Source organism: Pleurodeles waltl, chromosome 5 (genome assembly GCF_031143425.1).
Source record: "Pleurodeles waltl isolate 20211129_DDA chromosome 5, aPleWal1.hap1.20221129, whole genome shotgun sequence".
In the NCBI taxonomy this organism is placed as follows: Eukaryota; Metazoa; Chordata; class Amphibia; order Caudata; family Salamandridae; genus Pleurodeles; species Pleurodeles waltl.
In genome coordinates this window covers 1,764,033,628-1,764,061,034 of record NC_090444.1, presented here as the reverse complement: position 1 = coordinate 1,764,061,034, position 27,407 = coordinate 1,764,033,628, and the positions used below count along the sequence as shown (strand labels likewise).

Here is a 27,407-nt window from a genome sequence, read left to right as displayed (position 1 = left end):
ACATATATAGAAACGCATAACGTGATAGACAACTGCAAACTAAGATACTAGTCCAGTATTTTTATTAACCAATTGTGACGTTAGTTTAAGGTGTACCTGCAAAGCACTGACCGACAATGGCATGTTCTCCAAATGCTCACTCTACTGTAAGTATCAACGAATATTTGTGTTTTTTCACAGAAGGTTGACGGCTTTGCTTTTAAGGCGCACTTGTTCACTTTTTATGGTCAGATTCAGCGTTGTGGGATAAATTCCATAACCAAGCAAAGGTTTGCACAGAAAAGAAAAGTCAGAGATGCGTGATTATTACTGCACCACTAATGCCTCCCCACACTGCATCCAGATTGCACCAGTAAATATTCAGCACAATTCATCAGGCTCAAATGCCTGGAAAAGGGCATAAAACATGGCATTCACTCTGATACATACTGAATCATCTTAAAATGCCTCATTTCCCTTGTACAAAACGCAAGAATGCGTAATAAATGACCCATCCTGGGACAAATGATAGTTCAAAGGGTGCACCACAAACCACCCCTATTTCCATTTACCACTAATCAGGGCTTTAGACAGCAGAGAGATATCACTTTGAATATCAAACCCTTGGCACAGGACTCCACAACCTACTGGTAATCAGCAGCAGGCAGGGATAGAAAAACATCTCAAAATAAACGTGTGGCTTTCGAAATATCAGAGTCCTTGAAAGGAAGCAAGCAGGCAGACTCCTCAAACGGAGCCCAAATGAACACGCTTTAATTCCTCTACCACTGACAAGTCTACTCATAGCTTTGGATTTGGGAAGGGGTGGGGAGAACTTGCTAGACAAGAGGTTAACTTTGCGTGACTCCTTGTCAGCATCTCCTGATGCACTGCACAGTAATACGTGCAACACATCCAGTGTACTTGTGCACTGCAGAGTTCAGAGAGAGGAAAACATTGGGCAGGTCAGAAAGAAGTCAACAAATCATGGCAGCCCAGCTTTTCTAAGCCAAGGAGAGGCCTTTCATTCCAACATTAGGCTATGAATACACTGGAAAAGCACCTGCTTCTTTTGCGGGAGGAAGCAGAGCCGGCAACATAATAAAAGCAGATCAACCAAGAACAATGGAAGCATGCGAAGATTCTCAATATGTCCAGAATAACAAATCTGAGAAGGGGCTTCCAATCCTCTTGAAGGATTACCAAAAAGGTCCTGAGATGGCATCATGGAGTCTTAACTATTAACATGGGCACGCATTCTAAATACAGATGATTAATTCAATATGCATTGCAGCTTCAATGATAAAAATGCCTCCAACTGAAAAGATATGGCTGTTGCTCTGTAGCCATTCACCAGGAGTGATCAAGCTGCTCAGGGCCAAAAGTGGAAAGTGGTTCTCCCAAAATACTACCAAATACTGGAAAGCAGCGATCGGGAAACCAAGAGTTGGTGAAGGGAGGTTCATGCTTCGAACGTCTGAAAATTTGGAAACTGCAGTTTTCTTTTGAGGAAATTCTATTTCATAATTACATATGAAAGCAATCCCAGACTAATAGCAATTGTTTCAGTTCCACCACAACACATTCCTGGACATACGCTCCTGTGCAGGCCCAAGTTGTTGCTTTCTGGTCAAGCAAGGTAGTAGCTGCGCTCCAAAACATTTAGGTCACAGAAAGATAGATGCTAGGAGAGTAAGCTGGGGTATTTGTTTGGGATCTCATTCAATCAGGCCCGGCCAGGAGAAAGGGCCTGACCAAGAACCATAAGGAATCATAATTTTGGCGGTAAAGACAAAAGAAATGCCTCCTTGGCATGGTTACCCCCTGACTTTTTGCCTTTGCTGATGCTATGTTTTGAATTGAAAGTGTGCTGAGGTCTGCTAACCAGGCCCCAGCACCAGTGTTCTTTCCCTAACCTGTACTTTTGATTCCACAATTGGCACACCCTGGCATCCAGATAAGTCCCTTGTAAGTGGTACCCCTGGTGCCAAGGGCCCTGATGCCAAGGAAGGTCTCTAAGGGGTGCAGCATGTCTTATGCCACAACCGAGACATGTTGCTGGCCCCATGGGGAGAGTGCCTTTGTCACTCTGAGGCCAGTAACAAAGCCTGCACTGGGTGGAGATGCTAACACCTCCCCCAGGCAGGAGCTGTCACACCTGGCGGTGAGCCTCAAAGGCTCACCCCTTTGTGCCAGCCCCGCAGGACACTCCAGCTAGTGGAGTTGCCCGCCCCCTCCGGCCACGGCCCCCACTTTTGGCGGCAAGGCCGGAGAAAATAATGAGAATAACAAGGAGGAGTCACTGGCCAGTCAGGACAGCCCCTAAGGTGTCCTGAGCTGAAGTGACTAACTTTTAGAAATCCTCCATCTTGCAGATGGAGGATTCCCCAATAGGATTAGGGATGTGACCCCCTCCCCTTGGGAGGAGGCACACATAGGGTGTACCCACCCTCAGGGCTAGTAGCCATTGGCTACTAACCCCCCAGACCTAAACACGCCCTTAAATGTAGTATTTAAGGGCTTCCCTGAATCTACGAATTTAGATTCCTGCAACTTACCGAAGAAGAAGACTGCTGAGCTGAAAACCCCTGCAGAAGAAGAAAGAAGACACCAACTGCTTTGGCCCCAGTCCTACCGGCCTGTCTCCTGCCTTCTAAAGAACCCTGCTCCAGCGACGCTTTCTCCAGGACCAGCGACCTCTGAATCCTCAGAGGACTGCCCTGCTTCCAAGAGACCAAGAAACTCCCGAGGACAGCGGCACTGCTCCAAAAAGACTGCAACTTTGTTTCGAAGGAGCAGATTTAAAGACCCCTGCAACTCCCCGCAAGAAGCGTGAGACTTGCAACACTGCACCCAGCGACCCCGACTCGACTGGTGGAGAACCAACACCTCAGGGAGGACCCTCCGGCGACTCCGAGTCCGTGAGTAACCAAAGTTGTCCCCCCTGAGCCCCCACAGCGACGCCTGCAGAGGGAATCCCGCGGCTCCCCCTGACCGCGACTGCCTGAACTCCATTTCCCGACGGCTGGAAAAGACCCTGCACCCGCAGCCCCCATCACCTAAAGGAACGGAACTCCTGTGCAGGAGTGACCCCCAGGAAGCCCTCTCCCTTGCCCAGGTGGTGGCTACCCCGAGGAGCCCCCCCCCCCTTGCCTGCCTGCAACGCTGAAGAGATCCCTTGATCTCTCATTGATTTCCATTGAAAACCAGACGCTTGTTTCTACACTGCACCCGGCCGCCCCAGTGCCGCTGAGGGTGTACTTTTTGTGTGGACTTGTGTCCCCCCCGGTGCCCTACAAAACCCCCCCTGGTCTGCCCTCCGAAGACGCGGGTACTTACCTGCTGGCAGACCGGAACCAGGGCACCCCCTTCTCTCCATTGAAGCCTATGCGTTTTGGGCACCTCTTTGACCTCTGCACCTGACCGGCCCTGAGCTGCTGGTGTGGTAACTTTGGGGTTGCTCTGAACCCCCAACGCTGGGCTACCTTGGACCCAAGCCTGAGACTTGTAAGAGATTTACTTACCTGACAAAACTAACAAAAACTTACCTTCCCCAGGAACTGTGAAAATTGCACTGTGTCCACTTTTAAAACAGCTTATTGTGTTTTATGTAAAAAGTATACATGCTAATGTAATGATTCAAAGTTCCTAAAGTACTTTCCTGCAATACCTTTCAAATGAGATATTACATGTAGAATTTGAACCAGTGGTTCTTAAAATAAACTAAGAAAATATATTTTTCTATAACAAAACCTATTGGCTGGATTTGTCTCTGAGTGTGTGTTCCTCATTTATTGCCTGTGTGTATGTACAACAAATGCTTAACACTACTCCTTTGATAAGCCTACTGCTCGACCACACTACCACAAAATAGAGCATTAGTATTATCTCTTTTTGCCACTATCTTACCTCTAAGGGGAACCCTTGGACTCTGTGCATACTATTCCTTACTTTGAAATAGTGCATACAGAGCCAACTTCCTCATGCTCCATTTTTTTTTTTTTTTTTTTAACTTTCACAGGTAAGAGTTGTAGGCAGGGGGCTCTGGACAGTGGAGAAGTGTGGCACAATGGTTTAGAGCGGCATACCCTGATGCAGAGATCTGGTCCGGGACTTGGGCTCAATTCCCTTGGACCAGATAATTCTCGCCTCAGTGCCTAATCTAATTTATGGGTCCCACTCTGTAACTCTTGACAATAGCTTGCTTAATCTCCACAACGGCCCTCACAGCACTTGGATGCTTGGCTTCACCCTGGGGCTGTCCAGGAGTGGGCGCCTCACAGGGAAAAGCCAGGAGGGGTTCCACAGCGGTATGCGTACAGCGCCTTGAGACCCTAACGGGTGAGTAGTGCGCTATACAAGTGCAAAGTTTACAGAACTGCACATTGACAAGTCATGTTTGGCCAATAGGGAACAATCTGCTCACAGCTAGTCACAATTAAATGTAAAGTCAACCATCAAGGCTACAAATAACCATTCCTGCAGATTTACACCTGCACAATCTCACATACCTTAAGGCCCACTTTAAAAAGAAAGCAGAAGGGACCTAAAGCCCTGCTCCAAAGAAATTATACTAAATCAATTCAAGTACCTCAAACTCCACCATGGCTTTTTTCATGCTCTCTACATCAAAGATCATCTTGATCAGCTCCTGGATGGGCTTGGCGAGCTTGGACTTGGTGCCTGCATTCACTGACAGCTTCTTCACCACTTCTTCCTCCTTAAGGAGCAGACACAAGATGGAAACAGTGAAAGAAGTGAAGAAAACGTTATCTGCTTCAGACTGCTCTCGACCCCATGACATCTGTTTTTTTAATAAGCAGGAATGGTGCTCTAAACAGACACCAGCCACTGGATCTAAAACATAAAACATCATACAAATCAAGGTAAATTCACATCAAACCAGGTGCATTGTCTTGAAAACGCACAGGGTGTGTTCCAAAACTACATGCACAAGTTATAATCAATTATAAGCTCAACAAAGATGGGATAAAGGAAGATATCAGAAAGGACAAGTATAGACCAAAGATTAGAAGGGGTGAGGACAGACAAAAGTCATGCGTGCAGACAAAAGGGGGTTAATAAGAACGAGAACAAAAACGATCAGTGCACAGAAAGGTAGAGGTGGTTAAAACAAGATAGACAAGAAGAGGACAGGAGAGAGGATAGACAAGAAGAAATGAAAACAGGAAGATATAATAGGAGAAACCAGAAAGGGCATGGATACTGGCCAGAATGGCTTAAAATACTTAAACGCTTGTGAGAGGCGAGAATAAACAAAAATACATCAGGAGGGTCGAAGGCACACAAATGGTTAGGAAGGGAGAAAATACTCAAAAGGAAACCAGGCGAGAGGTGAGCATACACCTAGGGTAGTCTGTGAAGCTAAACGTGAATAAAATGAGAAAGGGTGAAAATAGATACCATCAGAGAGGCAGAGGATAAACAAGGCCAAATAGAGTAACAAGAGACAGGTAAAGTGAGGGAAGGCAAACAACTACAAAGGGTGAAAATAGTCAAGAAAAAAAAAAAAATCAGTAGAACCATGACAAGCTCAGACGGGAGATGATAAACAGGAGACCGGAAGGGGGCGCGCACAGAAAATGAAAGATCAAGGGGTGGTAAATAAAGATAGCTCACAAGGGACAAGAGTAGATCAAAAGAAAGGAGAGCTGACGAAGACAAACAATATGTCGAAAAGGAAAGGCAACAATATTAAACAAGAGATAACAGTCTGAAAGCACAAAATTATATGTGGTGAGGATGGGCCGGAACAGATCAGTGGTGAGTGAGTGGCTAGGTAGATCATAAGAGATCAGGTGATCTAAAATAGATCAGGTGTCAAAAATAGGTTAGGATATTAGAACAGATGATACATATGAGGATGCCAAGAGGCGTAAAGAAGCTAGACGGTATGAGGAAGCCTGAAAGGGAATGATATTCTGGAGTTCACCAGAATGGATATGCCAATATGGGAGTGAGGAAGGAACAAACAGCTGAATTAACTGAGTAGCAATGGTTTAACAGATCTCAGAGTGTGATAGCATTGAATGGGCATGATTTATAAGAGCTCCTGTTGAAATGCAAACCCTCTACAGAATTCTGGATGACCATGAGAAAGTTAACCCAGAGGCAAAAGTCTATCTAGAAAAAACAGAATGCACCAGATAAACAATGAACTGTTTGACCAACTACTGATGACTTGTATGTGCACCAGGCCATGCTTACCTGGCCGTAGTCTATTTCCAGAGGATAAAATTTATTTGGATACTTGGTGAAGTTAGTTGTATGCCACGAGTTCCCAGTTTTTCCTTCATAAACTTCCAAGAAGTGGTCTATTGCTTCTTCTTTTGAGGACATCTCTTCCAGCTTGTTACTGCCAATGACTGTCCCGACACGGCCCCAGGATCTAAATACCCAGTACCTAGACACAAATCACAAATTACTTAGCACCACTAAAGTGCTTCCTCTTCAAGCAACAGACCATCAATTTGTGTAAAAGAGACAAGATTCTACCTTCCTTATATGTAAGGAATAATAGAAGGCTGTAGCCGACTGCTAAAGTTAAAAAAATAAAATAAAATAATGTACAATCACCTTTTGGAGCTCTCCTGGGCTCATATGTTGTTCTATGCAGTTGCTCATGTATTTGCCTCCACCTGCTTTCATGGGGTCTTTAATTTACAAAGTTATTGTATTCAGCTCATTTTGTCACTCATGCAAACAAAAGTTCTCCCAGTCTTTTCATCTATGACTTTCAAATGTCTTCACCACGATGTTATCTCAGCTTATTTGGCATCACTGATGTATTCATGCCAAAAAGCGTTATGAGTGCCTAATCAGTTTTCATCACAATACTTTATCGTGCTTTGGTAATTCCATTGTCACTGCTGCAGAATTAAAAAATGAGTTTACATTGAAGATGACAGGCATTCTCTCCTTAACTCATCCTTCACACACTGTTTCCAGTTTCATCTTCAGTCGGGCTAGTCTCCCCCATAGCCTCCTTCAGCTTTATTTTGAATTTACATTCCCCTTGTCCTTTCCCCTCTGCTTCCCCCATCTTTATTTCACTTGAATATTTCTACCTGGATCAGATTCCAGACATCTTTAGAAACTCATCTGCTGCAGCAAACCTGTGTAGTGGTCCCGCGTCTCAAGTGATAATCTAGGTAGAGCATCACGTCCGAGGCATGTGTTAGTGGAGAGATATAAGGAGTCTGCTAAGACGAGGACCCATTATTACCATGGAAGTCCACCAGGTCAGAAACCGAACATAAGGAAACACTCTAAATCTACGCCCAGTGGATACGGACAAATGTTGCTTCAAATCCTACTGATGAGGGAGATTGGGTGAGAGGTAATAAAAGTGTGAATAAAAAAAGAAACAGAAAAGCTATGTTCTGAAGTCAAGCAGTACCACAAATTCAAAGTCGGCTCCTCCGCCCACGAAGTTATCGAGGGATAAAATATTTCAGAAAGGAAGAATGAGGCATTCATGAGAATAAAGCCTGGAAAAAACATTTAAAAACAATTTTATAATTTTAATAAAGATAAAGAGGAGAACTATAGAAGAAATGAATAGAACTGAACATGCAGCACATTCAGAATAGATCAATACATAGTACATTGTGACATTATAAAGACAGCAAAAGCTGGAGTGGACAAATGGCTTTAACAGATCACACAAACCAACATGTCATTCTGGAACAGTAGTGTTACAGCTTGACAAATGCTACAGCTTAAAAACAAATCACAGATTGTTCTACCATTCTGTGTTCAGATGAGGAATATTTCTACTATGCTGGAAAATCAAAAGTAGCAGACTCTGGACTGTGCAATTCAATAATGACCCCATCTAGGGTGGCTCATGAGCTTCGTCCTTTGATGAAATACCTGTGAAGCCGGGAGGATCATGTGCAAACTTGTAACAACTGTAACATATAGGCAATATTAAAGATAGGTTGTGTAGGAAGTTGACTCTGTATGCACTATTTCAAAGTAAGGAATAGTATGCACAGAGTCCAAGGGTTCCCCTTAGAGGTAAGATAGTGGCAAAAAGAGATAATACTAATGCTCTATTTTGTGGTAGAGCAGTAGGCTTATCAAAGGAGTAGTGTTGAGCATTTGTTGTACATACACACAGGCAATAAATGAGGAACACACACTCAGAGACAAATCCAGCCAATAGGTTTTGTTATAGAAAAATATATTTTCTTAGTTTATTTTAAGAACCACAGGTTCAAATTCTACATGCAATATCTCATTTGAAAGGTATTGCAGGTAAGTACTTTAGGAACTTTGAATAATTACAGTAGCATTTATACTTTTCACGTAAAACACAAATAGCTGTTTTAAAAGTGGACAGTGCAATTTTCACAGTTCCTGGGGGAGGTAAAGTATTGTTATTTTTAGCAGGTAAGTAAATCACTTACAGGTCTCAGTTTTGGGTCCAGAGTAGCCAACCGTTGGGGGTTCAGAGCAACCCCAAAGTTACCACACCAGCAGCTCAGGGCCGGTCAGGTGCAGAGGTCAAAGAGGTGCCCAAAACACATAGGCTTCAATGGAGAGAAGGGGGTGCCCCGGTTCCAGTCTGCCAGCAGGTAAGTACCCGCATCTTCGGAGGGCAGACCAGGGGGGTTTTGTAGGGCACCGGGGGGGGACACAAGTCCACACAAAAAGTACACGCTCAGCAGCGCGGGGCGGCCGGGTGCAGTGTGCAAACAAGCGTCGGGTTCTCTGTAGGTTTAAATGGGAGACCAAGGGGTCTCTTCAGCGGTGCAGGCAGGCAAGGGGGGGGGGGCTCCTCGGGGTAGCCACCACCTGGGCAAGGAGAGTGCCTCCTGGGGGTCACTCCTGCACAGAAGTTCCGATCCTTCAGGTGCTGGGGGCTGCGGGTGCAGGGTCTTTTCCAGCCGTCGGGAAATTAGAGTTCAGGCAGTCGCGGTCAGGGGGAGCCTCGGGATTCCTTCTGCCGGCGTCGCTGTGGGGGCTCAGGGGGGACAACTTTGGTTACTCACAGTCTTGGAGTCGTCGGAGGGTCCTCCCTGTAGCGTTGTTTCTTCACCAGTCGAGTCGGGGTCGCCGGGTGCAGTGTTGCAAGTCTCACGCTTCTTGCGGGGATTTGCAGGGGTCTTTAAATCTGCTCCTCTGTAACAAAGTTGCAGTTCTTTTGGAGCAGTGCCGCTGTCCTCAGGAGTTTCTTGTCTTTCTTGAAGCAGGGCAGTCCTCTGAGGATTCAGAGGTTGCTGGTCCTTGGGAAAGCGTCGCTGGAGCAGGTTTCTTTGGAAGGCAGGAGACAGGCCGGTAGGACTGGGGCCAAAGCAGTTGGTGTCTTCTTTCTTCTTCTGCAGGGGTTTTCAGCTCAGCAGTCCTCTTCTTGTAGTTGCAGGAATCTAAATTCTTAGGTTCAGGGGAGCCCTTAAATACTAAATTTAAGGGCGTGTTTAGGTCTGGGGGGTTAGTAGCCAATGGCTACTAGCCCTGAGGGTGGGTACACCCTCTTTGTGCCTCCTCCCAAGGGGAGGGGGTCACATTCCTATCCCTATTGGGGGAATCCTCCGTCTACAAGATGGAGGATTTCTAAAAGTCAGAGTCACCTCGGCTCAGGACACCTTAGGGGCTGTCCTGACTGGCCAGTGACGACTCCTTGTTTTTCTCATTATCTCTCCTGGACTTGCCGCCAAAAGTGGGGGCTGGGTCCAGGGGGGCAGGCATCTCCACTAGCTGGAGTGCCCTGGGGCATTGTAACACGAAGCTTGAGCCTTTGAAGCTCACTGCTAGGTGTTACTGTTCCTGCAGGGGGGAGGTGTGAAGCATCTCCACCCAGAGCAGGCTTTTGTTTCTGTCCCCAGAGAGCACAAAGGCCCTCACCACATGGGGTCAGAAACTCGTCTCTCAGCAGCAGGCTGGCACAGACCAGTCAGTCCTGCACTGAACAATTGGGTAAAATACAGGGGGCATCTCTAAGATGCTCTCTGTGTGCATTTTTTAATAAATCCAACACTGGCATCAGTGTGGGTTTATTATTCTGAGAAGTTTGATACTAAACTTCCCAGTATTCAGTGTAGCCATTATGGAGCTGTGGAGTTTGTTTTTGACAGACTCCCAGACCATATATTCTTATGGCTACCCTGCACTTACAATGTCTAAGGTTTTGCTTAGACACTATAGGGGCATAGTGCTCATGCACCTATGCCCTCACCTGTGGTATAGTGCACCCTGCCTTAGGGCTGTAAGGCCTGCTAGAGGGGTGACTTACCTATGCCACAGGCAGTGTGAGGTTGGCATGGCACCCTGAGGGGAGTGCCATGTCGACTTAGTCATTTTCTCCCCACCAGCACACACAAGCTGGCAAGCAGTGTGTCTGTGCTGAGTGAGGGGTCCCTAGGGTGGCATAAGACATGCTGCAGCCCTTAGAGACCTTCCCTGGCATCAGGGCCCTTGGTACCAGGGGTACCAGTTACAAGGGACTTATCTAGGTGCCAGGGTTGTGCCAATTGTGGAAACAACTGTACATTTTAGGTGAAAGAACACTGGTGCTGGGGCCTGGTTAGCAGGGTCCCAGCACACTTCTCAGTCAAGTCAGCATCAGTATCAGGCAAAAAGTGGGGGGTAACTGCAACAGGGAGCCATTTCTTTACAGGTTGCATTTCTTTCGCAGCACAACTCAGTTACAGAGCAACACGCTGTAAAGAAAAGAAAATAGCATTCTTTTGAAGAGGAAGGTGAGTTAGCTACTGAAGATATGGTTGTCCCTTGTGTGCTACCATTCTTCAATCTGGAAAAAAAAGCTGCACAGAAATGTTTGGCACAGGACTTTGCGGAAGCTGGACGTATTCCTCCTCAATCTGCTGGGCTCAGGTATTGACCACATTTCACATAGGGAATCCAGCTGAAGACAGCATTTCACACAATTATCTGAGGTGAGTGTTGCGCACTGCTTTGTTTCTCTGAGCTCCTCTTTGTATTCATTTGTGTGACTCAAAGGTCCCTTTTGCTCTCAAATTAGGAAAAAATACAAGAGAAAAAATGTGTGCATTGATGAACAAATTACTTACCGTTGGTGAAGCTATTTCGGGTGGAAACTCTTATTTTACTGCAGATTCCTCACCTTAGACCACTCCTTAAGGCTCAGACTCAACCCAGTAACTTTTTCCAGCAATGCCCCTATGTAAGGAAATGCCTCCTTGGCATGGTTGCCCCCTGACTTTTTGCCTTTGCTGATGCTATGTTTACAATTGAAAGTGTGCTGAGGCCTGCTAACCAGGCCCCAGCACCAGTGTTCTTTCCCTAACCTGTACTTTTGTATCCACAATTGGCAGACCCTGGCATCCAGATAAGTCCCTTGTAACTGGTACTTCTAGTACCAAGGGCCCTGATGCCAAGGAAGGTCTCTAAGGGCTGCAGCATGTCTTATGCCACCCTGGAGACCTCTCACTCAGCACAGACACACTGCTTGCCAGCTTGTGTGTGCTAGTGAGGACAAAACGAGTAAGTCGACATGGCACTCCCCTCAGGGTGCCATGCCAGCCTCTCACTGCCTATGCAGTATAGGTAAGACACCCCTCTAGCAGGCCTTACAGCCCTAAGGCAGGGTGCACTATACCATAGGTGAGGGTACCAGTGCATGAGCATGGTACCCCTACAGTGTCTAAACAAAACCTTAGACATTGTAAGTGCAGGGTAGCCATAAGAGTATATGGTCTGGGAGTCTGTCAAACACGAACTCCACAGCACCATAATGGCTACACTGAAAACTGGGAAGTTTGGTATCAAACTTCTCAGCACAATAAATGCACACTGATGCCAGTGTACATTCTATTGTAAAATACACCACAGAGGGCACCTTAGAGGTGCCCCCTGAAACTTAACCGACTATCTGTGTAGGCTGACTAGTTTTAGCAGCCTGCCACAAACCGAGACATGTTGCTGGCCCCATGGGGAGAGTGCCTTTGTCACTCTGAGGCCAGTAACAAAGCCTGCACTGGGTGGAGATGCTAACACCTCTCCCAGGCAGGAATTGTCACACCTGGCGGTGAGCCTCAAAGGCTCACCTCCTTTGTGCCAACCCAGCAGGACACTCCAGCTAGTGGAGTTGCCCGCCCCCTCCGGCCAGGCCCCACTTTTGGCGGCAAGGCCGGAGAAAATAATGAGAATAACAAGGAGGAGTCACTGGCCAGTCAGGACAGCCCCTAAGGTGTCCTGAGCTGAAGTGACTCTAACTTTTAGAAATCCTCCATCTTGCAGATGGAGGATTCCCCCAATAGGGTTAGGATTGTGACCCCCACCCCTTGGGAGGAGGCACAAAGAGGGTGTACCCACCCTCAGGGCTAGTAGCCATTGGCTACTAACCCCCCAGACCTAAACACGCCCTTAAATTTAGTATTTAAGGGCTACCCTGAACCCTAGAAAATTAGATTCCTGCAACTACAAGAAGAAGGACTGCCTAGCTGAAAACCCCTGCAGAGGAAGACCAGAAGACGACAACTGCCTTGGCTCCAGAAACTCACCGGCCTGTCTCCTGCCTTCCAAAGATCCTGCTCCAGCGACGCCTTCCAAAGGGACCAGCGACCTCGACATCCTCTGAGGACTGCCCCTGCTTCGAAAAGACAAGAAACTCCCGAGGACAGCGGACCTGCTCCAAGAAAAGCTGCAACTTTGTTTCCAGCAGCTTTAAAGAACCCTGCAAGCTCCCCGCAAGAAGCGTGAGACTTGCAACACGGCACCCGGCGACCCCGACTCGGCTGGTGGCGATCCAACACCTCAGGAGGGACCCCAGGACTACTCTGATACTGTGAGTACCAAAACCTGTCCCCCCTGAGCCCCCACAGCGCCGCCTGCAGAGGGAATCCCGAGGCTTCCCCTGACCGCGACTCTTTGAACCTAAAGTCCCGACGCCTGGGAGAGACCCTGCACCCGCAGCCCCCAGGACCTGAAGGACCGGACTTTCTCTGGAGAAGTGACCCCCAGGAGTCCCTCTCCCTTGCCCAAGTGGAGGTTTCCCCGAGGAATCCCCCCCTTGCCTGCCTGCAGCGCTGAAGAGATCCCGAGATCTCCCATAGACTAACACTACAAACCCGACGCTTGTGTCTACACTGCACCCGGCCGCCCCCGCGCCGCTGAGGGTGAAATTCCTGTGTGGGCTTGTGTCCCCCCCGGTGCCCTACAAAACCCCCCTGGTCTGCCCTCCGAAGACGCGGGTACTTACCTGCAAGCAGACCGGAACCGGGGCACCCCCTTCTCTCCATTCTAGCCTATGTGTTTTAGGCACCACTTTGAACTCTGCACCTGACCGGCCCGGAGCTGCTGGTGTGGTGACTTTGGGGTTGCTCTGAACCCCCAACGGTGGGCTACCTTGGACCAAGAACTGAACCCTGTAAGTGTCCTACTTACCTGGTAAAACTAACAAAAACTTACCTCCCCCAGGAACTGTAAAAATTGCACTAAGTGTCCACTTTTAAAACAGCTATTTGTCAATAACTTGAAAAGTATACATGCAATTTTTATGATTTGAAGTTCCTAAAGTACTTACCTGCAATACCTTTCGAACAATATATTACATGTTAAATTTGAACCTGTGGTTCTTAAAATAAACTAAGAAAAGATATTTTTCTATATAAAAACCTATTGGCTGGATTTGTCTCTGAGTGTGTGTACCTCATTTATTGTCTTGTGTATGTGCAACAAATGCTTAACACTACTCCTTGGATAAGCCTATTGCTCGACCACACTACCACAAAATAGAGCATTAGTATTATCTATTTTTACCACTATTTTACCTCTAAGGGGAACCCTTGGACTCTGTGCATGCTATTCCTTACTTTGAAATAGCACATACAGAGCCAACTTCCTACATTGGTGGATCAGCGGTGGGGTACAAGACTTTGCATTTGCTGGACTACTCAGCCAATACCTGATCACACGACAAATTCCAAAATTGTCATTAGAAATTGATTTTTGCAATTTGAAAAGTTTTCTAAATTCTTAAAAGACCTGCTAGGGCCTTGTGTTAGATCCTGTTTAGCATTTCTTTTAGAGTTTAAAAGTTTGTTAAAAGTTTGAATTAGATTCTAGAATCAGTTTTAGTCTCTTAAAAAGTATTCCAACTTTTAGAAGCATAATGTCTAGCACAGATGTGAATGTGGTGGAACTCGACACCACACCTTACCTCCATCTACAGATGAGAGAGCTAAGGTCACTCTGTAAACTAAAGAAAATAACAATGGGCCCCAAACCTACCAAAATACAGCTCCAGGAGCTTTTGGCAGAGTTTGAAAAGGCCAACCCCTCTGAGGGTGGCAACTCAGAGGAAGAGGATAGTGACTTGGAGGACAATTCCCCCCTACCAGTCCTATCTAGGGAGAACAGGGTCCCTCAAACCCTGACTCCTAAAATAATAGTCAGAGATGCTGGTTCCCTCACAGGAGAGACCAACACCTCTGAAATCACTGAGGATAGCCCCAGTGAAGAGGACATCCAGTTAGCCAGGATGGCCAAAAGATTGGCTTTGGAAAGACAGATCCTAGCCATAGAGAGGGAAAGACAAGAGATGGGCCTAGGACCCATCAATGGTGGCAGCAACATAAATAGGGTCAGAGATTCTCCTGACATGTTGAAAATCCCCAAAGGGATTGTAACTAAATATGAAGATGGTGATGACATCACCAAATGGTTCACAGCTTTTGAGAGGGCTTGTGTAACCAGAAAAGTGAACAGATCTCACTGGGGTGCTCTCCTTTGGGAAATGTTCACAGGAAAGTGTAGGGATAGACTCCTCACACTCTCTGGACAAGATGCAGAATCTTATGACCTCATGAAGGGTACCCTGATTGAGGGCTTTGGATTCTCCACTGAGGAGTACAGGATTAGGTTCAGGGGGGCTCAAAAATCCTCGAGCCAGACCTGGGTTGACTTTGTTGACTACTCAGTGAAAACACTAGATGGTTGGATTCAAGGCAGTGGTGTAAGTAATTATGATGGGCTGTACAATTTATTTGTGAAAGAACACCTGTTAAGTAATTGTTTCAATGATAAACTGCATCAGCATCTGGTAGACCTAGGACCAATTTCTCCCCAAGAATTGGGAAAGAAGGCGGACCATTGGGTCAAGACAAGGGTGTCCAAGACTTCAACAGGGGGTGACCAAAAGAAAGGGGTCACAAAGACTCCCCAGCAGAAGGGTGATGAGGCAACCAAAACTAAAAATAGTAAAGAGTCTTCTACAGGCCCCCAAAAACCTGCACAGGAGGGTGGGCCCAGAGCCTCTTCACAAAACAATGGGTACAAGGGTAAAAACTTTGATCCCAAAAAGGCCTGGTGTCATAGCTGTAAACAGCATGGACACCAAACTGGAGACAAGGCCTGTCCCAAGAAAGGTTCCACTCCAAACTCCCATCCAGGTAACACTGGTATGGCTAGTCTCCAAGTGGGATCAACAGTGTGCCCAGAGCAAATCAGGGTCCACACTGAAGCTACTCTAGTTTCTGAGGGTGGGGTGGATTTAGCCACACTAGCTGTCTGGCCGCCTAACATGCAAAAATACAGACAGCAACTCTTAATTAATGGGACTAGAATAGAGGGCCTGAGGGATACAGGTGCCAGTGTCACCATGGTGACAGAGAAACTGGTTTCCCCTGGCCAATACCTGACTGGAAAAACCTACACAGTCACCAACGCTGACAATCAGAAAAAAGTACATCCCATGGCAATGGTTACTTTAGAATGGGGAGGGGTCAATGGCCTGAAACAGGTGGTGGTCTCCTCAAATATCCCAGTGGACTGTCTGCTTGGAAATGACCTGGAGTCCTCAGCATGGGCTGAGGTAGAGCTAAAAACCCATGCAGCAATGCTGGGTATCCCTGAACTGGTGTGTGTGAAAACAAGAGCACAATGCAAGGCACAGGGTGAAAAAGTAGAGCTGGAGTCTGGAAAAATGGCCCAGCCTACCAAGAGAACAGGAAAGTCAGTTGGGAAACCAACTGCAACACAGCAAAAGAAAGGGAACCTCTCTTCTCAGGAAGAAGTTCTGCCCTCTGAGGGAACTGAGCCTTTGGAGCTTGAACCTTATCAGGTTGAGCTCTTAGGCCCAGGGGGACCCTCAAGGGAGGAGCTGTGTAAGGGACAAGAAACCTGTCCCTCTCTTGAAGGCCTTAGGCAGCAAGCTGCTGAAGAGTCCAAAGGCAAGAAAAATGGAACGCATAGGGTCCATTGGGAAGATGGACTCCTGTACACTGAGGCCAGAGACCCCAAACCTGGTGCCACTAGGAGAGTGGTAGTGCCTCAGCTGTTCAGAGAGTTCATCCTAACATTGGCCCATGACATTCCCCTTGCTGGACATTTGGGACAAACCAAGACGTGGGAGAGGTTAGTCAACCACTTCTACTGGCCCAATATGTCCAACATGGTTAAGGAGTTTTGCCTCTCCTGCCCCACCTGTCAAGCCAGTGGTAAGACAGGTGGGCATCCAAAGGCCCCCCTCATTCCACTTCCAGTGGTGGGGGTTCCCTTTGAAAGAGTGGGTGTGGACATAGTTGGTCCACTGGAACCTCCCACAGCCTCAGGAAATATGTATATCCTGGTAGTAGTGGATCATGCTACCAGGTATCCTGAAGCTATTCCCCTTAGGTCGACTACTGCCCCTGCAGTAGCCAAGGCCCTCATTGGTATCTTTACCAGAGTGGGTTTCCCTAAGGAGGTGGTGTCTGACAGAGGTACCAACTTCATGTCAGCATACCTAAAGCACATGTGGAATGAGTGTGGAGTGACTTATAAATTCACTACACCATACCATCCACAAACTAATGGCTTGGTTGAGAGATTCAACAAGACATTAAAAGGCATGATCATGGGGCTCCCAGAAAAACTCAAAAGGAGATGGGATGTCCTCTTGCCATGTCTGCTTTTCGCTTACAGAGAGGTGCCACAGAAGGGAGTAGGATTCTCACCCTTTGAACTTCTGTTTGGACATCCTGTAAGGGGACCACTTGCCCTTGTTAAAGAAGGCTGGGAGAGACCTCTCCATGAGCCTAAACAGGACATAGTGGACTATGTACTTGGCCTTCGCTCTAGAATGGCAGAGTACATGGAAAAGGCAACCAAAAACCTTGAGGCCAGCCAACAACTCCAGAAGTTTTGGTATGACCAAAAGGCTGCACTGGTTGAGTTCCAACCAGGGCAGAAAGTCTGGGTTCTGGAGCCTGTGGCTCCCAGGGCACTCCAGGACAAATGGAGTGGCCCTTACCCAGTACTAGAAAGGAAGAGTCAGGTCACCTACCTGGTGGACCTGGGCACAAGCAGGAGCCCCAAGAGGGTGATCCATGTGAACCGCCTTAAGCTCTTCCATGACAGGGCTGATGTGAATCTGTTGATGGTAACAGATGAGGATCAGGAGGCAGAGAGTGAACCTCTCCCTGATCTTCTGTCATCAGACCCAAAAGATGGCACAGTAGATGGAGTGATCTACTCAGACACCCTCTCTGGCCAACAGCAGGCTGATTGTAGGAGAGTCCTACAACAGTTTCCTGAGCTTTTCTCCCTAACCCCTGGTCAGACACACCTGTGTACCCATGATGTGGACACAGGAGACAGCATGCCTGTCAAGAACAAAATCTTCAGACAGTCTGACCATGTTAAGGAAAGCATCAAGGTGGAAGTCCACAAGATGCTGGAATTGGGAGTAATTGAGCGCTCTGACAGCCCCTGGGCTAGCCCAGTGGTCTTAGTCCCCAAACCTCACACCAAAGATGGAAAGAAAGAGATGAGGTTTTGTGTGGACTACAGAGGGCTCAATTCTGTCACCAAGACAGATGCCCATCCAATTCCAAGAGCTGATGAGCTCATTGATAAATTAGGTGCTGCCAAATTTCTAAGTACCTTTGACTTGACAGCAGGGTACTGGCAAATAAAAATGGCACCTGGAGCAAAAGAGAAAACAGCATTCTCCACACCTGATGGGCATTATCAGTTTACTGTTATGCCCTTTGGTTTAAAGAATGCCCCTGCCACCTTCCAAAGGTTGGTGAATCAAGTCCTTGCTGGCTTGGAGTCCTTTAGCACAGCTTATCTTGATGATATTGCTGTCTTTAGCTCCACCTGGCAGGATCACCTGGTCCACCTGAGGAAGGTTTTGAAGGCTCTGCAATCTGCAGGCCTCTCTATCAAGGCATCCAAATGCCAGATAGGGCAGGGAACTGTGGTTTACTTGGGACACCTTGTAGGTGGAGGCCAAGTTCAGCCACTCCAACCCAAGATCCAGACTATTCTGGACTGGGTAGCTCCAAAAACCCAGACTCAAGTCAGGGCATTCCTTGGCTTGACTGGGTATTACAGGAGGTTTGTGAAGGGATATGGATCCATTGTGACAGCCCTCACTGAACTCACCTCCAAGAAAATGCCCAAGAAAGTAAACTGGACTGTGGAATGCCAACAGGCCTTTGACACCCTGAAACAGGCAATGTGCTCAGCACCAGTTCTTAAAGCTCCAGATTATTCTAAGCAGTTCATTGTGCAGACTGATGCCTCTGAACATGGGATAGGGGCAGTTTTGTCCCAAACAAATGATGATGGCCTTGACCAGCCTGTTGCTTTCATTAGCAGGAGGTTACTCCCCAGGGAGCAGCGTTGGAGTGCCATTGAGAGGGAGGCCTTTGCTGTGGTTTGGTCCCTGAAGAAGCTGAGACCATACCTCTTTGGGACTCACTTCCTAGTTCAAACTGACCACAGACCTCTCAAATGGCTGATGCAAATGAAAGGTGAAAATCCTAAACTGTTGAGGTGGTCCATCTCCCTACAGGGAATGGACTTTATAGTGGAACACAGACCTGGGACTGCCCATGCCAATGCAGATGGCCTTTCCAGGTTCTTCCACTTAGAAAATGAAGACTCTCTTGGGAAAGGTTAGTCTCATCCTCTTTCGTTTGGGGGGGGGTTGTGTAAGGAAATGCCTCCTTGGCATGGTTGCCCCCTGACTTTTTGCCTTTGCTGATGCTATGTTTACAATTGAAAGTGTGCTGAGGCCTGCTAACCAGGCCCCAGCACCAGTGTTCTTTCCCTAACCTGTACTTTTGTATCCACAATTGGCAGACCCTGGCATCCAGATAAGTCCCTTGTAACTGGTACTTCTAGTACCAAGGGCCCTGATGCCAAGGAAGGTCTCTAAGGGCTGCAGCATGTCTTATGCCACCCTGGAGACCTCTCACTCAGCACAGACACACTGCTTGCCAGCTTGTGTGTGCTAGTGAGGACAAAACGAGTAAGTCGACATGGCACTCCCCTCAGGGTGCCATGCCAGCCTCTCACTGCCTATGCAGTATAGGTAAGACACCCCTCTAGCAGGCCTTACAGCCCTAAGGCAGGGTGCACTATACCATAGGTGAGGGTACCAGTGCATGAGCATGGTACCCCTACAGTGTCTAAACAAAACCTTAGACATTGTAAGTGCAGGGTAGCCATAAGAGTATATGGTCTGGGAGTCTGTCAAACACGAACTCCACAGCACCATAATGGCTACACTGAAAACTGGGAAGTTTGGTATCAAACTTCTCAGCACAATAAATGCACACTGATGCCAGTGTACATTCTATTGTAAAATACACCACAGAGGGCACCTTAGAGGTGCCCCCTGAAACTTAACCGACTATCTGTGTAGGCTGACTAGTTTTAGCAGCCTGCCACAAACCGAGACATGTTGCTGGCCCCATGGGGAGAGTGCCTTTGTCACTCTGAGGCCAGTAACAAAGCCTGCACTGGGTGGAGATGCTAACACCTCTCCCAGGCAGGAATTGTCACACCTGGCGGTGAGCCTCAAAGGCTCACCTCCTTTGTGCCAACCCAGCAGGACACTCCAGCTAGTGGAGTTGCCCGCCCCCTCCGGCCAGGCCCCACTTTTGGCGGCAAGGCCGGAGAAAATAATGAGAATAACAAGGAGGAGTCACTGGCCAGTCAGGACAGCCCCTAAGGTGTCCTGAGCTGAAGTGACTCTAACTTTTAGAAATCCTCCATCTTGCAGATGGAGGATTCCCCCAATAGGGTTAGGATTGTGACCCCCACCCCTTGGGAGGAGGCACAAAGAGGGTGTACCCACCCTCAGGGCTAGTAGCCATTGGCTACTAACCCCCCAGACCTAAACACGCCCTTAAATTTAGTATTTAAGGGCTACCCTGAACCCTAGAAAATTAGATTCCTGCAACTACAAGAAGAAGGACTGCCTAGCTGAAAACCCCTGCAGAGGAAGACCAGAAGACGACAACTGCCTTGGCTCCAGAAACTCACCGGCCTGTCTCCTGCCTTCCAAAGATCCTGCTCCAGCGACGCCTTCCAAAGGGACCAGCGACCTCGACATCCTCTGAGGACTGCCCCTGCTTCGAAAAGACAAGAAACTCCCGAGGACAGCGGACCTGCTCCAAGAAAAGCTGCAACTTTGTTTCCAGCAGCTTTAAAGAACCCTGCAAGCTCCCCGCAAGAAGCGTGAGACTTGCAACACGGCACCCGGCGACCCCGACTCGGCTGGTGGCGATCCAACACCTCAGGAGGGACCCCAGGACTACTCTGATACTGTGAGTACCAAAACCTGTCCCCCCTGAGCCCCCACAGCGCCGCCTGCAGAGGGAATCCCGAGGCTTCCCCTGACCGCGACTCTTTGAACCTAAAGTCCCGACGCCTGGGAGAGACCCTGCACCCGCAGCCCCCAGGACCTGAAGGACCGGACTTTCTCTGGAGAAGTGACCCCCAGGAGTCCCTCTCCCTTGCCCAAGTGGAGGTTTCCCCGAGGAATCCCCCCCTTGCCTGCCTGCAGCGCTGAAGAGATCCCGAGATCTCCCATAGACTAACACTACAAACCCGACGCTTGTGTCTACACTGCACCCGGCCGCCCCCGCGCCGCTGAGGGTGAAATTCCTGTGTGGGCTTGTGTCCCCCCCGGTGCCCTACAAAACCCCCCTGGTCTGCCCTCCGAAGACGCGGGTACTTACCTGCAAGCAGACCGGAACCGGGGCACCCCCTTCTCTCCATTCTAGCCTATGTGTTTTGGGCACCACTTTGAACTCTGCACCTGACCGGCCCGGAGCTGCTGGTGTGGTGACTTTGGGGTTGCTCTGAACCCCCAACGGTGGGCTACCTTGGACCAAGAACTGAACCCTGTAAGTGTCCTACTTACCTGGTAAAACTAACAAAAACTTACCTCCCCCAGGAACTGTAAAAATTGCACTGTGTCCACTTTTAAAACAGCTATTTGTCAATAACTTGAAAAGTATACATGCAATTTTTATGATTTGAAGTTCCTAAAGTACTTACCTGCAATACCTTTCGAACAAGATATTACATGTTAAATTTGAACCTGTGGTTCTTAAAATAAACTAAGAAAAGATATTTTTCTATATAAAAACCTATTGGCTGGATTTGTCTCTGAGTGTGTGTACCTCATTTATTGTCTTGTGTATGTGCAACAAATGCTTAACACTACTCCTTGGATAAGCCTATTGCTCGACCACACTACCACAAAATAGAGCATTAGTATTATCTATTTTTACCACTATTTTACCTCTAAGGGGAACCCTTGGACTCTGTGCATGCTATTCCTTACTTTGAAATAGCACATACAGAGCCAACTTCCTACACCCTACACCTAGGTGGCCACCCCAGAAGTGATGACTGGAGCCACATATAAACACCACACATCCCCAGATGATACCTTCACTCATGTCTCTTTCCGAACTCTCAGACGCAGAGCATGAACAATTGTCAGTACCAGTATGCACAGATTCGTAGCTTGGAGACTTTTTAGATGTTAAATCGAGGCCACTCCACAAAATGGGAAAGTGGCAGGGCTACTGAAGAACGAAATGGTTATTTAACAGTAGGAGTAGTTTTGCAGCCTGAAGAGTTTTCTAGATTCACATTCTGTGCATTCCACCATCTAGTGGATGGGTTCGGAATTGTCGGTCTTCTTTTCTTTTTTAGGGTCGAGCCTGCGTTGCATGCGCATCGAGGTGCTTTTGTATTCAGAAAAGGGCTCGGAGCCCTGTAAACTTCACGTCAGTGTTTTTTATTGGTTCGTGGGCTTGCCTAATAAAATCTGCTTGCTTTCATTAGTTGAAGGCAAGCATACGTCATGCCTTTTCCGGTGGCTAGCCCTCCTCGAGCGCAGCGACCAATTACAGAAAACATGCGAGGCTCACTGTTTTCCATCGGGCTCATGGACTTCGTTTTCTCTAATTTACGAGCGCGATCTCGCTTGGCAGAAGTCGAGCGCTTTACATAGTTAATTTCACTTTTTCGGGTTGTGTACACAAATGCACTTTTGCCCGATAGGTGAAAAGTCGGGTTAGGAGTTTAGAACGCGATCAGCTCTAACATGAGCAAACGCGAGACCTGTTGCATGGTAAATGCTTGTTTCTTCTTCTTTTGGGCGTCGTCGACCACCATTTCGTGCTTGGTAAGTTCCCTATGTGACATCAGATGGCACCCCGGAAGTTCCTGTGCGTGTTAACCATCTTCAGCTTTTTTTTCCAATCTTCTATTTGTCTTTCTTTTTTTTAATCTACCTTTTTAAAAAATATTTTTATTTTATGCCCCAGGGAGGTGGCGATCCCCGGAGCTGTTGCCAAATGGGCGTGTGTGTGTTTGTGTGCGTGCATGGGGTGGGAGGGGGGGTTTAATGGTATATATCTCCTACACATACCATTAAAATTTGGATAAATACAGAATCAAACATATAACCCAAAGAGTCTCACATTATAGAAGTAAGTGACGCAATACAACCTGTCCAACCGCTGCATCACTGAGCTGTGCCAATTTCAGGCCATAATGCTGCGCAAACGTATGCAAACTCTTCGAGCTTGCAGCAAGACATATTTTCTCCAGAGGCACTCCCACAAATGAAGCAGTTGAGGCGGACACTGCCCTAGATGAATGTGTCCCAGTGTTTGTTGTGATCGGTTTGCCGGTAAAAAAAACAAAAAACTAGATTGCGGCTGAGATCCATAAAGCAATGGTTGCTTCTGTGATTGCAGCACTCTTAGGACTGTGTGCAGATGAGATCAACAGCTGGTCAGTTTTTCTCAGCTGTTTAATGCAATGTAGGAATAACCTTAGACATCTTTTAATATCTAGAACATGGAGAGTTCTTTCCGCTGGTAAGGTCAGATCTGGGAAGAAAATCCGTAATATTGAAGGCTTATTGAGGTGAAAGTCTTTAGGAATGAATTTTGGATTGGTTCTGAGAATGACAAAATCTACTGAAAAGTGCAAGAAGGGTTCTTGAGCTGTGAAAGCGTGTATCTCACTCACCCTTTTGGCCGAAGTGAGCGCTTGCAACAATACAACCTTCCATTTAAGAACATTTGGGGTCTGCTCTGTGTATGGGTTTGAATGGACTCATGAGTTGAAAAAGGAAATGTCTAAGAGATTGCTTATCCCGGGTGAACATGTTCTGCCTGAAGAGTTATTCTGTGTGTTGTCAGTCAGCTCCAGATTTCCTCAGATTCCTTAGACAGCGCCAGTGATCTGGTGCCCCCTTGTTTATTCTCATACTGCCTGCTGGTGGTATTGTCTATGCGACCTAACAGCTAAGACTCTGCTATGCCTCACAGGAATTCACATTGCCTATGGTGCACTCAGGGAACAGCACGATGCAGCGCTCACCACGTGCTGGTACAAGGATGGAGTTACAGCGCTCCTCACTTGCTAAAGAAAAAGAGTGGAGAGCTCTTTTGGCTCCTAGCTAGCATGTGCTAGCGCTTCCCCCGCATAGGGTGGGGGGCGCGCTGCCACATGCCAGCGCGTGTGCAGTAAGTAAATCATAAAGCACCCTTCTTGCACCTCAGCCCAGAATACAGCACTTCCCTCACGCTTTAGGAATGTGAATTCAGGGAGAAAGGGGGCACACCACCCAGCCCCTGGAGACAGCAACGGGGGCACAGGGCTGCAGGGCCCAAGCAATCAGGCCAGAACAAGGGTTTAAAAGGCAGTGGCAGTTCCTCTCAGTGACCTAGCAGGTCACAGGTCAGCACAACAGCAGAGCAGTCCCAAGGCAGTTCCTGGTGAGTCCTTCCAGCAGAATCCAGTGTGCAGTTCATTAGTGTCTACAATTGTGGGGGACAGCCCCCTGTACTTATATTCAGTTTGTGCAGCCTCCACAAACGGGGGAGAGGGGGCTCCAACTAGCACTAACCGGTTCCAGGAATGTCCACCCTCTCTCCTTCAGCACTGACTCCAGACATCAGTAGGGGGGTAAACTAGCCCTTTGTGAGAGGCCAGGGCACAGCCTTTACAGATGCAGGTCTGCCTGCTTCTACCTCTTCCAGCCCAGGAAGACCATTCAGTATGCAGATGCACTCTTGGACACCTCCACCCACCCTGTGTACAGGCTGTCTGAAAAGGATGCAACGTGGATTGCAGTCAAGCTGCAAAACACCAGAGTCATAAGCACAGAGAAACGATCACTTTCTAAAAGTGGTATTTCAATAATGGTAATTAAGAATCCACCTACACCAGTGAGCAGCATTTCTCACTACCATTACAACCATACCAAACATGCCTACGCCACCCATCGGAGATCAGACAATACCACTCAGACATCTGGTAGGGCATTTCCAATGCAATCCCATGAGAGGAGCAGCACTAACAGTAGTGAGAAACTAAATAGGCTGTCTGTCACTACTAGGACTTGAAGTACATAGACATATGTCCTACCTTTTACATGCACAGCACCCTGCCCATAGGGTTAGCTAGAGCCTACTTTAGGAGTGACATATGTAGTAAAAGGGGAGTTCCAAGCCCGGCAAGTCACTGTAGATGCCAACTCCCACTGGCAGAAACTGCGCATGCAGACTGCAGTGGCAGGCCTGAGGCAGGTTTGAAAGGCTACTTCTGCGAGTGGTGCAAGCTGCGCTGCAGGCCCACTAGCATTATTTAATTTAGAGGCCCTGGGTATAAGGATACCACTGTATAAGGGACTTACAGGTAAATTAAATGTGCCAATAAGGTGTAAGCCAATCATACCAAGTTTACAAGAAAGCATGCACAGATCAGCAGTGATAAAGTGCTCAGAGTAATAAGGGCAACAAAAAGAGGTCAGAAAAATAGAAGGAAGGCAAAAAGTCTGGGGATGACCCTGTAAAAAGGGCCAGGTCCAACAGGGAGTCACTGTCCCCCAAAGGTATTCCTCTGCAGGAGGTTACATCTTACCATTCAGTCATTCGAAAATCTGCTGACATATTGGACTTGCCTCTCCGATCTACTGACCTTAAATCTAACCTACTTACTGAAGAGCTGCATTCTACTTCATCATATTCAGAACCCTTGTTGCCTTTTAAGAGGCCATAACTGAGACAATTTTAGAAATTTGGCAGAAACCTGTGTCATCTTCTGCTGTTTCTATGCCAGTTGCAAGGAGCTATAAGCCAGCTCCATAAGATCTGCTCTTTTTGTCCTCGGACGCTTCACCTGTGAGTCCGGTGGAACAAGCCTCATGTTCTTCAAAATTTACACCTGGGTCTTTTCCTTCATCCCCAGCTGATAGGGAATCTAAAAAGATGGAACAGTCAGCAAAGAAAGAGTTTTCATCTGGCAGTGTGCCATTGAAGTCCACAAATGCAACCTGTTGCTGGGATGTTACATTCAGCTTTACTGGACTCTGCTAAAGCTGTGGTTCCTAAACTACCTGAGGGTGTTCAGGGACACTTTTCAGAACTTTTAAATGATAGACAGGCTGCAGCCCCCGTCAGGTCATCCAGTCTGGCTAAGACACTGCTGATTCTGTGGCTAGGGCAATGGGCACTTCAGCCACCACAAGGAGGCATGCTTGGTTGAGGGATGAGGTTGGCAGATTGCGTTGATGGACTTGCCATTCGATGGGGCGAGACCTTTTGGTGCAAAATCTGATTCTGCCTTGGAGAAATGCAAGGAAAGTAAAGCAACAGCACATTCACTGGGTCTTCAGGCCCAGTCCAGGGAGTACAGGCAGTTTAAAATGTTTCATGACTTTGCCAGAAGCTTTTATGTTTGTGGCAGACAACAGTATCAGCAACATCAGCCAGCCAACCCCTTTTACAGAAGTTATATGGGGCATGGGAGGGGTAAACAGCAAGCAGTTCCCCTTACCTCATCTTCCTCTTCATTCTCTTGCTCCTTTGCCCACATCCCAGGAAAGGAGCCATAGTTTTCCAATCTTAGATCATGCCTTACTGAAGGGAGGATAGGTGTCCCAGTTTCTACAACACTTGAGGTCTATAACATCGGATCTGTGCGGGTTAGATATTGTGGAAAATGGGTACACCCAACCCTTCCAAGAATTTCCCCTGCATTTTCAACTCCAGCAAAATCTTTTTGACAGACCATCTCCAGCTTCTCCAACTGGAGGCGCAATCCATGCTTCAAAGGGTGCAATGGAGTTGGTTCCAGAGCATGAACGGGTTCAAGGATGTTATTCATGTTATTTCCTGATTCCCAAGAAGGACGGTCTTTTGCATCTGATCCTAGACCTTAGGTTTTTGAACTGGTTTCTCAGGCAGGAAAAAAAAATGCTGACACTAGTTCAGGTGCGCCTCGTGCTGGAGAACGAAGGCTGGATGGTTTAAATCGCCTTGCAAAGCGCATACTTTTACATCCCTATTCGGCAGTCGCACAGGAAGTCTCCTCGCTTCACAGTGGGGCCTAAACACTATCAGTTTGCAAGTTTTATTTCTGCTCGAATCTTCAGGAAGGTGATGGAAGTGGTTGCAGCTCATCTCAGACTTTTTGGAGTATCAGTATTCCCTTACCTGGATGATTGGCTCATCAAAGCCAATTCTCCAAAATTAGTGTTGTCTCACTTGCGGTTAACGATTCAGTGGTTGTTAAGCCTGGGAAAACCCAAATCTCACCTCCAGCCCTATCAGCACACCCTGATCTTAGGGTCAGTACTGGACACTACTGTTAGTCGAGCCTTCCCTCCTCTGTGGATTCTGGACATTCAGGCTACAACTCTGGTGTTTCAGAATGGAGTAATGATTCCAGTCCTGAATGTCTTGTTAGGTCTGTTAGCCTCCTGCAATCTGTTAGTCAACCATGCAAGCTGGCACATGAGGACCCACTAGTTGTGCTTCTGCAGGCAGTGGTTTCAGCACAACAGGGATGTCCAGAGACACTGCAGTGCAACTACAATGATCTGCAATAGTGAGGTGTAGGAAAGTGCCCCTGTTTGACATGCTCATCCCAACCTTTTGCCTGTTACATGATGCAATTTTGACAGAAAGTGCACTGGGTTCCTTATATGCAGATCCCCAGTGCCAGATCTTTTTCCCTAAAACTGAGCAGTTGTTCACCAATTGGCAACACCTTTGGCATCCCTGTAAGTTGCTGCTAGATGGTACACCTGGAACCTAGGGCATGGGAACTAAAGAGGGTCCCCACGGGCTGCAGCATGTATTGTGCCACCCTCAGGGACCCCA

General features: G+C 47.6%; 1 protein-coding gene across 1 annotated transcript in view; it reads right to left on the bottom strand.

Moving 5' to 3' along the window:
* The window catches only part of PARP1 (poly(ADP-ribose) polymerase 1), a 377,066-nt gene that overhangs the window by 157,053 nt on the left and 192,606 nt on the right, over positions 1-27,407 (bottom strand). The window contains exons 13-14 of the mRNA XM_069236169.1: positions 6,208-6,403; positions 4,571-4,699 (exon numbers count right to left, since the gene is read on the bottom strand). Coding sequence (XP_069092270.1) covers positions 4,571-4,699; positions 6,208-6,403 — 325 coding nt within the window. The remainder of the gene's footprint in view (positions 1-4,570; positions 4,700-6,207; positions 6,404-27,407) is intronic.